Source organism: Urocampus carinirostris, chromosome 12 (assembly GCF_059441175.1).
Source record: "Urocampus carinirostris isolate Australia breed hairy pipefish chromosome 12, RoL_Ucar_1.0, whole genome shotgun sequence".
In the NCBI taxonomy this organism is placed as follows: Eukaryota; Metazoa; Chordata; class Actinopteri; order Syngnathiformes; family Syngnathidae; genus Urocampus; species Urocampus carinirostris.
This window is the reverse complement of record NC_142360.1, coordinates 41,236,577-41,247,965: the sequence shown is the minus strand read 5'-3', so window position 1 is coordinate 41,247,965 and position 11,389 is coordinate 41,236,577. Positions and strand designations below refer to the sequence as shown.

The window sequence follows — 11,389 nt, the reverse complement described above, 5'->3', positions numbered from 1 at the left end:
ATCAGGAATCTTAATAGCTAGCTAAAAGAGTTAAAAGCCATCTAAATAGACAGAAAGCTAAAAACAAACCTAGATAGTTAGTCAGAAAGCAGCCCAAAAATTTAGCAAAAAAAGTATATTGTTAGTGAGATACCATGTAAAAAGCTAGCTAGATAGCTTGCGGAATAACTAAAAAGGTAGTTAGCTAGCTACAAGAGTAAAAGCTTTCTAAATAGTCTGATAGAAAGCTAAATGGCTAGCTAGAAAGGAGTCCAAAATTTAGGTTGATAAATAGCAAAAAGGTTAAATGTTAGTTAGATAGCGTGCAAAAAAGTAAAACGCTAGCTTGACAGTTAGAAAGCTAAAAAGGTAAAAACCAGTTAAAGTGAGCTGGATTGCTAGCCAAATAAGTAAAAAGCCATCTAAATAGATAGAAATCTAAAAGCTTTATAGCTAGCTAGAAGCTCAATATTTAGCTAAAGAACTCGCAAAAGAGGTCAATGTACAAAGCTAGCTCGGATTAATTTGAATTTTATGAAATAATAACTGAAAATGTTATGATTACGTTGATTCTTCAGAACGATCCAATCACCTAGAAAATCCCAATGACCCGCCACCGGAAGCTCTTTTCAGAACAGGTCCGTTTCGTGTGGCGTTGCCGTGGCAACGGGCGAGGATGCCGTCCCCGCGACGGCCGCCAGGGGGAGCCGTCTGACGGAGGACGCTCGCTCCGGGTCTGGTGCGCGCTCTCTGGAAACCGTTTCAGTTCTTCCGAACTGGACGTCGAGTTGGGACCATGACGAGACTCCATCTCGTCGGCTTCTGCTTGCTCTCAGGTCAGACGTTTTGCTGCTAGCAGGTTCGGGTTCGGGTCTTCGGAGCAGGACGGACAGCGCTTGTTCTCGTGATCGGAACCGAGGCTCAGGATTTTGCCTTCAAACGCGCACTGAACCTTTTGTGGGGGCTCGTCGCTGCTTTGAACGGGAGGAGGGACTCTGAGGGTCCTCTGTGGCCCCCAAGACCATCTTTAGGGGGTCCTGTTCCACATGGAAGCTTGGACCTCATGAAAAGCTTTTTTATTATTATGATTTGACGTTAGCTCGGGTCTGTGGGCTTCAGGGTAAGGGTCTCGGGGGTCTCAGTGGCCCTCAGGACCATCTTTCGGGGCCCCTGTTCCAAATGCAATATTGGACCTCATGAAAAGCTTCTATATTTTCATCTTTTTTTTTTCATTCGTCTCTTCTAGTCTGGGGTAGGGGCCATCCGAGGGGTTTGGGGTGCCCGGGACTGGTCTGAGGGTCTTCTGTGGCCCCCATCGGACCTCATGAAAAGCTTTATGATTCGTAGTATTATGATTTGATGTTAGCTCAGGTCCGTGGGGTTGGGGTGGGGGTGTTTCAGGGCTACGGGACTCGGGGGGGTCTCAGTGGCCCTCAGGACCATCTTTCGGGGACATCCGAGGGGTTTGGGGGTGCTTGGGGGATTAAGGACTGGTCTAAAGGTCCCCTTTACTTGATCTTCTCATAGATTTCATTCCATGTTCTACCCCAGGGGTGGGTAACTATTGGTAGTGGCCAGGGGGGCCCGCGTTGGCTACCACAATTCAGCCAAGGGGACCCTCCTGGTGACCTTGACAACTTCTCGTTTTGGAAAAAAATATCCTTTTTTTATATTTGTTTTGAATGAGAAGAGTTTCATCAAATTGTTTTTGAAGCCTTCACAATAAAAGCTTCAATCTTCCATGAGGTTCCTGTTTTGAGCGCTAGTATTTTCCGTAGGACTGGGGCAATATTCCTGGACTCAAATATTGTCATTGAGTATTACTGTAGTATAGTATTTTTGTAGTATAAACATACAATGTTTTTTTTTTCAGAATAAAATCAAAATAATTTATAAGGTCCCTGTTTGCAAGGACTATATTTGAGAGTATTTTATTTTGCTTCTATTAATTTCCAAACAGTATTTTAGTCGTATTTTTGTCACGTTTCTTGATTATTTTTGTACTGTTAATGTGGTAATACTTCACTAGTACATTTTCATAATATAGGGTCGGCCATTTATAGCCCCTGCCCCTGCGTGCTACCCCCCGTCCCCCGGACTTTACCCATACTCGAGTGCCAAACTTTGTCCTTTGATCACAAACCAAATTAGCATACAGAAAAGAGTCAACGTTTCCGAAGCCGAAAAGGGTTTTTGTTTTTGTTTGCTGACATCTTTTGTTTACTCTTTGAGAATTCGCCCTCTTCTGATGATGACATACCTGGCTTTTATTTTGAAAGACATTGATTTGTTGACGATGTCATAGAATGTCCGAGGGACCCAAACGCAGGACAAAAGGAGACCGGGTGGCAAATCCGCTCTTTCGCCCTTGCTCAATGAGAGTGGGAGCGGGACTGCTGAGGAGGGGGAATCTTAAGGTGGTCTGGAAAAGGAGATTTGGGAGTACCTTTAAGAAGGGCGCTGGTGACGAAGGTCTTGGGGCCAGGAGGGAACTGAAAAAGGAAGACGAGCAAAACGACCCAGAAAGTTGAGGTGGGAGAAAGGGAGTGAAAGTGGGGGACAGAGAAAGAGAGGGGAAAGGAAAGAGAGAGAGGCGGAGAGAGAGAAAGAGAGAGGAGAGAGACAATGATTTAAATAGAGAATAAACAAGGGGATAAAGAGAGAGAAAGAAAAGAATGAAAGAGAGGATAAAGAGAAAAACAGAGAGAGTGAGAAAGAGAGAAAAGAGAGAATAAAAGAGAAAGAGAGACAATCGTATGTATAAAGAGAAAAAAAGAGAGAGAGGAGAGAAAGAAAGAAAAAAGAGATACATGTAGACTTTAACATGACTTGTTAGAATGTAGCTGTATTCATGAATTGTTAGCATGTAGCTGTTAGCATCACTTGTTAGCATTTATCCATTAGCATAACTTGTTTACATGTAGCACTTTGCATGACTTGTTAGCATCTACTTGTTAGCATGTAGCTGTTAGCATTACTTGTTAGTATTTACCCATTAGCATAACTTGTTTACATGTAGCACTTTGCATGATTTGTTAGCATCTACTTGTTAGCATGTAGCTGTTAGCATGTCTTGTTTGCATGTAGCACTTTGCATGACTTGTTAGCATGTAGCCGTTAGCGTGACTCGTCAGCATCTAGTCGTTGGAATGTAACTCTTAGCATGAATTGATAGGATCCATTTGTTAGCATCCAGTTAGCATGTTTTTGATCATGATTTCATTTCAGCTTCACACAAAAATGAACGCGTCATTGCTGCACAATGGCGCTGGAGGCGGAGCTAGCTATCTAGCTCTGTTTTTTGCGTTCTATACAGCTAAGTAGAGGGCTTTTTACTCTTTTAGCTGACTATCTAGCTCCCTTTTGATCTGGTACCTTTCAGCTTTGTAACTAGCTATCTTTCAAACTCTATAGCTATTTTTTATGTGCTATTTATGTGCTATCTAGCTAACATGTAATCAAGCTGAATTTTGGCTTCCTTTCTAGCACGCAGTCGTTAGAATCCACTCGTTAGCATGTAGTTGTTAGCATGACTCGTTAGATGTAGCCATTAACACGCACTCGTTAGCATCCACTCATTAGCATGTAGCCGTTAGCGTGAATCGTTAGCATGTAGCCATCAGCAAGACTCATTAGCACGCACTAACGGACGGTGGGCTTTCCTGTTGAGCGCAGTGTTGCATGCTGGGAAGATTGATGCCAATGTCGGCTCTTGATCCCGGAATTGTGTTTTGTTGCATTCTAGGCGCGCTGACGTCTCATTGGTGCACGACGGCGCTGGAGGTGGAGCTTTCTCCCAGCATGCCGCTCTTCAAGATGGGCGAACGCGGGCAGCTAACGTGCATCGTTAGCGACTGCCCTAGCGCGCCCGCGCTAACGTGGGCGCGGCTAGGAGACCGTCCTCTAGATGGCGCCGCAATCACCACCGAGAAACAATCCTTACTTACCTTTGAGCCGGTGGGGGCGGAGCATGAAGGCCCGCTGTTGTGCAAAGTCGCCTGCGGGGGGCAGCGTAAACACGCTAAAACCCGAGTGAGAGTTTATGGTGAGTCATTCTTGGAAAGGAGAAGATTTGAGCTAACCCGCTAGCTTGCTTTGACTGTACTTGATTGGCGTCTTGCTAGCTAAAAGCACTCTTGCACGTATTAGCCAGTTCGACCCAGTCAAGCCCGTCTCACAATTGCACGAGGGAAAGGTTGTGCCGTTGTTTAGCTAGCTATCCGGCTACCTTTTCAGCTTTCTAGCTAGCTATCTATTTTTATCATTTTACATGCTATTCGGCTAAAATTTTAGCTTTTTAGCTAGATTTCGAGATACATTTAGGCCTCTTTTGCTATCCAGCTTTTTGGATGGCTTTTTACTCTTTTGGCTAGCTATATTCCTACCTTTGTTGCTATTTAGCTAACTATTGTTAGGAATTAAATATTAAAATTGTATGGTTTACCAAATTGTTCGAATGAGCTATCTGACTCCATTAACCAAACCTACATTCGCCTAACAATGCGCGCTCGTTTCTCGAAGGGAAAATATGGACAAGAGACCGGCATTTCCACTTGGGGGCAGATTTAATTTCTTAAACAATTTAACTAAGTGAACTCCATCGAATTAGCCGAATTAGTGTCGCTTGAGTCTCCCTCAAGCCTCCTCTCTTGATCTCCTGCCTTTCTCAACCCACGTCTCTCCGCAAGCTGGTGTGCTGGCTCCTCCCATGGGCGTGCCAGGAAAGCCCCCTCGCTTCAATGTTGGAAAAGGTCAAAACATCCCTGAGCGTTTCTACGTCACCGGGGCCCCTCTGTGTCGAGAAGTGCTATCTTGTCAGCCCTTTGTCCCGGTTCCCCGCTGTTCCTGTAAACATCATTCTCAACTAGGTTGCATCGACCTGGCCCCACAGCTCAGCCCGTGAATATCTTAGGCATTTAAATGTCATTTGTATTTGATCGTATAAAATCCTTTATAGTCAAATGTATAAAATCTTTCAATATCCAGCGATTTTGTTTTTTTTTACATTTTTGTATGCTAAGTAGCTAAGATTTTGCCTTTTTTGCCAGTTATTAAGCAAAGTTTTGGCCTCCTTTCTAGTTTTTTACATTTTCTAGCCGACTATTTAGTTGGCCTTTTACTTTTTGAGCTGGACGATACTACAAATTACGGGCGCCGCCTTCATTTGTGTCCCCTAGCTTTTCCGAGGGACCCCGAGATCCAGGGGCCCCGCTCGGCCCCCGCCGGCGAGGAGTCGACGCTAAGGTGCCGGGTGCGGGACGTGCACCCTGCCGAAATGCTAACGCTGGAGTGGCTGCGAGGGGGGCGGTCCTTGCGCCGGGGGTCCGGGGAGGCCGGCGCCACCTCCGTCCAATTGGATTACAGCTTCACGCCGCAGGGGGCGGAGTCCAGCCTGAACCTGACCTGCAGGGCCACCTTGGGACTGGAGAACCTGCCCCCTTCCGAACGTACCCGGAGGACCCGCGCCGATATCGAGGTGACGGGTGAGTGTCTATCCCGGGGGTGGTAAACTCGTTTGCGCTCGAGGCTCGAAAAAAAAACATTCTCAAGGGGCTTGGAGATATGAGATATATATATATATATATATATATATATATAGATAGATTTATCTATCTATATATATATATATATATATATATATATATATATATATATATAAAGAGAGAGAGAGAGAGAAAAATAGAGAGAAAGAGAGAGAGAGAGACGCACAGAGAAAAAAAAAAAAAAAATATATATATATAGGGAGAGAGACACACAGAGAAAAATAGAGAGAGAGGGAAAGACGCACAGAGAAAAATAGAGAGAGAGAGAAACACAGAGAAAATTATATATAAAGAGAGAGAAAAACGCACAGAGAAAAAGATATACTGGACTGTCTCAGAAAATGAGAATATTGTGATAAAGTTCTTTTTTTTCTGTAATGCAATTAAAAAAACAAAAATGTCATACATTCTGGATTCATTACACATCAACTGAACTATTTCAAGCCTTTTATTATTTGAATATTGCTGAATTTGGCTTACAGCTTAAGAAAACTCAAAAATCCTATCTCAAAATATTAGAATATCATGAAAAAGTATACAAGTAGGCTATTCAACTAATCACCTGAATCATCTAATTAACTCGAAACACCTTGCGAGGGTTTCCTGAGCCTTGAAAACACTCAGCTTGGTTCAGTAAACTAAATCACCAGTATGGGGAAGACTGCTGTTCAGAGGACCATCATTGATACCCTCCATCAGGAGGGTAAGACACAAAAGGAAAATTCTCAAAGAGCAGGCTGTTCACAGAGTGCAGTTTCAAAGCATATCCACAAAAAGTCTGTCGGAAGGGAAAAATGTGGCCGGAAACGCTGCACAACCAAGAAAGATGACCGCAGCCTTAACAAAATTGTGAAGAAGAGCCGCTTCCAGAATTTGGGGGAGCTTCAAAGACAGTGGGCTGAAGCTGGAGTCCAGGTATCAAAAGCCACAGTTCACAGACGTGTCCGGGAAATGGGCTACAATAGCCGTATTCCCGTGGTCGAGCCACTTCTGAACTCGAGACGACGGAAGAAGCGTCTGACTTGGGCTTTGGAGAAGAAGCACTGGACAGTTGCAGAGTGGTCCAAAGTCCTCTTTTCAGACGAAAGCAAGTTTTGCATTTCATTTGGAAGTCAAGGCGCCAGAGTCTGGAGAAAGGCTGGAGAAGAGCAAAATCCAAGTTGCTTGAAATCCAGTGTGAAGTTCCCACAGTCAGCAATGGTTTGGGGAGCCATGTCAGCTGCTGGTGTTGGTCCACTGTGTTTCATCAAGTCCAGAGTAAATGCAACTGTGTACCAAGAGATTTTAGAGCACTACATGCTTCCATCTGCTGAAAAGCTCTATGGAGATGAGGATTTCATTTTCCAGCATGATCTGGCACCTGCCCACAGTGCCAAAACCACCAGTAACTGGTGCACTGACCATGGCATCACTGTCCTTGATTGGCCCGCTAATTCCCCTGACCTGAACCCCATCGAGAATTTGTGGGGTATAGTTAAGAAGAAGATGAAAGACACCAGACCTACAAATGCAAATGAGCCGAAGGCCGCTATCGAAGCATCCTGGGCATCGATAACACCTCAGCAATGCCACAGGCTGATTGCCTCCATGCCACGCCGGATTGATGCAGTAATCTGTGCAAAAGGATTCCCAACCAAGTACTGAGTGCATCAATGGACATTTTCAAATGTTTGATTTACTTTTGCTGTTATAAAATGATTTTTTGACTTGGTCTGAGGAAGTATTCTAATATTTTGAGATAGGATTTTTGAGTTTTCTTCAGCTGTAGGCCAAATTCAGCAATATTCAAATAATAAAAGGCTTGAAATAGTTCAGTTGATGTGTAATGAATCCAGAATGTATGACATTTTTGTTTTTTTAATTGCATTACAGAAAATAAAGAACTTTATCACAATATTCTCATTTTCTGAGACAGTCCAGTATATATATATATAGAGAGAGAAAGAAACACACCGAGAAATATATTGAGAGAGAGAAACACACATGAGAAAAATAGAAAGAGAGAAAGGATAGAGAAAAGACAGAGTAAAATAGAGAAAGAATAGACAGAAAGAGAATGAAAGAGAGACATAATGGGAGAGAATGAAAGAGAAAGACTCCTTTTGTCTTTTTCTTTTTCTCTCCATTTCTCTCCTTCTTCCTTTCTCTTCAAAATGGCGCCACCCATGGAGTAGGAAGCGCTCTGATTGGCTCCCCCCCCTCTCAGCCCCTCCCAGCAACACCAGCGTCCTGGTGGCTCCCTCCGCGGCGGTACGGGCGGGCCAGAACGTCACCATCTCCTGCCGCTCCAGCGGCTTCCCGCCCCCCCGCCTGGTCCTGGAGAAAATGGCCGACGGGAGGCGGAGCCGCTCGCCCGACGGCGTCTTCCGATTGGTCGGCGTCACGGCCCAAGACTCGGGTCTCTACCGGATCAACGCCAGCAACCGCTCAGGATACCAAGTCCGTCTATTCAGGCTCACCGTCACAGGTGGGGGGTTATCGTGGGCGGTAATTTAGCCAAGAGCTTCTTTCTTTTTCCATTTTTTTCTCTCCTTCTCTTCTTTCTTTTCCTCCCTGTTTCTCTTATTTGTCCCTTTCTCTCTGTCTCTATTTCTCTTTCCCTTCCTCTTTCTTTTTATCTCTCTTTCTTCCTTGTTCTCTTGTTCTTTCTCTTATCTTCCACTTTTGGTTTGCTTTGTCTTCATCTCTTTCACTCTTTCTCTCACTCTTTTTCTTTCTTTCTGATTATCTTTTACTCCCCTCTCTTTTCTTTCTTTCCCTCTTTCTATTTTTCTTCCTCTTTCCTTTTCTTTTTATCTTCCTCTCTCTTTCTTCCTTGTTCTCTTGTTCTTTTATCTTCGACTCTTTGTCTCATTCACATTTTCTTTGTCTTCATCTCTTTCACTCTTTCTCTCACTCTATTTTTTTCTTTCTGATGATCTTTTACTCCCCCTCTCTCTTTTCTTTCTTTTCCTCTCTCTTTCTATTTTCCTTCCTCTCTTTCCTTTTCTTTTTATCTTCCTCTCTTTTTCTTCCTTGTTCTCTTGTTCTTTTATCTTCCACTCTTTCTCTCACATATCTCTTTCACTCTCTCTCTCTCTCTCTCTCCCTTTCTCTCTTTCGTAGGTGCCGGCACCGACTCCCTGCCCGTCCTGGCCGCCATCTTGGTCCCGGTCGCGGTGGTGGTCGTTGCCGGGGCGACCGCGCTGGCTCTGGAGCGCCGTCGGAGGTCCGCTAAGAAAGGCTCCTACAGAGTGGCGCCCCCTACTGACCGGCACTCTCTCGGCATGGCCTGAAGCCCCGCCCCCTCGACCCCATCCACTAAAGTGACAGAAAACAAGTCTTGGACTTGTATGCGATGAAATTGTTTTGGAATAAAGCCAGTTGGCGGCCATGTTGGAGGCAGCTCCTGTAGACTGAGGCATGGTTTCCGTGGCAACGGCTGAAAACCGTGTGGCCGCCATTATCTATCGCGCTAGCTAGCCATCTTTTTCGCTATCCATCTCGCGGCCGAGCTGGCAATCATCTATCTTTATCTATTTATCTATCGAGCTAGCTATTAATTTATCTATTTACAGTATATCTATCAAGCTATCGAACTACAGAGCTATTGCGCTGTCAAGCTAGCAATCATCTATCGATATGAATCGAGCTAACATCCATCGATCTATATCTACCGCGCTATCCATCTATCTATCAAGCTAGCCATTATCTATCGATAGCTATCCAGCTAAAATCTATCAATCTATATCCATCGCACCATCCATCTATCAAGCTAGCTATCATCTATCGATATGTATTGAGCTAACATCTATCGATCTATATCTACTGCGCTATCCATCTATCTATCAAGCTAGCAATCATCTATCGATAGCTATCGAGCTAACATCTATCGATCTATATCTATCACGCTAGCCATCTATCTATCAAGCTAGCAATCATCTATCGATATCTATCGAGCTAACATCCATCGATCTATATCTATCTCGCTATCCATCTAGCCATTTATCATTTGAGCTAGCGCACATCTATCTATCTAGTGTATATCTATTGAGCTAGCGAGGGTTTAACTGATGATTGAGCTAGCTATTACGGATGTATATCTATGGCTTTATTGAGGCTATCTTCCGAAGGTAGCTCGATAGATTGCCATTTATCGCGTTATCGATCAATCGGGCCGGCTAGCTTTCTAGAATTTTCTAGAATAGAAGACAGGTCCTTGTATAAGAAGGTGGTCGGCGAGGCATTTAAGGAACTCCCGTCATCTTCGCATTCAAGTACCCGGAAAAGCTGGAGATCCCGAGACGGTGATTTGTGACTTTTGAGCCAACGCCAACGCTGATGGCGCAATTTTGGTTTCCTGGAAAGAAAACAAAAGAAAGTCCAAAGATGCCGCAGTCAGCGGAACCCCGCCGCCGGGACCCTTTTCTCCGAAGCCGCTCCGGAACTTCCGCGGGTCCGAAAGGGAAGTCGGGGCCCAAGGTTCCGGCCCCGTCGAGCCGCTTTCGGGGACCTGGCTCGATTGGACCCGAAGGGACGCTCGGTCGAAGGTGCGACCCGCGGGCCGAGTCGGGACCGCCGAGCTTTCCCGTTCGGCCCGCGTCAGAGAAAAATCAGCTGCGGTCTTTCAAGATGTCCGCCGAATGTCGACAGAGCGACTTGTCTCTTTTCTTTTTCCTCTCTCTCTCTCTCTCTCTCTCTCTCTCTCTCTCTCTCTCTCTCTCTCTCTCTCTCTCTCTCTCTCTCTCTCTCTCTCTCTCTCTTTCTTTCTCCCTCTTTCTCATTTTGACTCTCTCTTTCTCAACCTTTCTGTCCCTCATTTTCTTTTTTCTCTCTTTCGCTGTCTCTCTTCTGTTTTCTTTTTTGCACACTCTCTCCTGTCTTTCTCTCTTTTTCTCTGTCTTTCTTTCTGTTTCTTTTCTCTTGTGCGTTCTTTTGCACACTTTTTCACTCTCTTTTACCGCTTTTCCTTTCTTTCTCGATCTCTTTTCTATCTCTGGCTCTTTTTTTCTCTTCATCTCTCTTTCCCTCTCTCTCTTTCTCCTTCTGTTTCTCATTTTGACTCTCTCTTTTTCAACCTTTCTGTCTCTCATTTTCTTTCTTTGTTTCTCTCTCTCACTGTCTCTTTCTGTTTTCTTTTTGGCACACTCTCCTGTCATAATCTCACTGTCTTTCTTTCTCTTTCCTTTCTCTATTGTGCTCTCTTTTGCACACTTTCTCACTCTTTCTTTTACTGCTTTTCCTCTTGCTTTTTTCTCTCTTTCTCACTCTTTTCTCTCTGTCCCTTTTTTTTCTTGGTCTCTCTTTCTCTCTACCTTTATTCTTCTTTCCTCTCTTCTCTCTCTCTCCCTCCCTATCTCTGGCTCTCTTTATTTCCCCCTTTCTCTCGTTTTCTCTGCTTCTCTCTCTCCTTCTCTTCTTTTGCTTTCTCATTCTCTTTTAATCAGTTTCTCCATCTCTTAATCTCTCCCTGTCCTTCTCTTTCCCTACCTTTCCCTCTCTCTCTTGCTCTGTCACTCACTCTATTTCTCTCTCAATGTCTCTTCTCTCTTTCTTGACTCCATTTCTCCGCTCTTTCCCTCTCTCTTTCAGTCCCTCACGCTCTTTCTTTTATTACTTTTCCCCTCTTGCTTTCTTTCTCTTTCTCGCTCTTTTTTTCTCTTGGTCTCTCTTTCTCTCTACATTTATTCTTTTTTATTCCCTTCTCTGTCTTCTCTCTCTCTCCCTCCCTATTTCTGGCTCTTTATTACTCCCTTTCTCTCGTTTTCTGTTTCTCTCATACTCTCTCGCTTTGTCATTCTCTTTTTACCAGTCTTTCTCTCTCAATCTTTACCCGTCGTTCTCTTTCCTTTTCCCTACCTTTACCCCTCTCTTGCTCCGTCACTGAC

General features: G+C 44.4%; 1 protein-coding gene across 1 annotated transcript; it reads left to right on the top strand.

Moving 5' to 3' along the window:
* Nucleotides 1–675: 675 nt before the first annotated feature.
* vcam1b (vascular cell adhesion molecule 1b) lies at nt 676–8,915 on the top strand. Its single transcript, XM_088350321.1, has 5 exons — nt 676–815; nt 3,725–4,024; nt 5,157–5,462; nt 7,729–7,989; nt 8,628–8,915. Exons 1-5 carry the CDS (start codon nt 776–778, stop codon nt 8,795–8,797), a joined length of 1,077 nt encoding a protein of 358 aa, XP_088206447.1. The 5' UTR covers nt 676–775; the 3' UTR covers nt 8,798–8,915.
* Nucleotides 8,916–11,389: the final 2,474 nt, after the last annotated feature.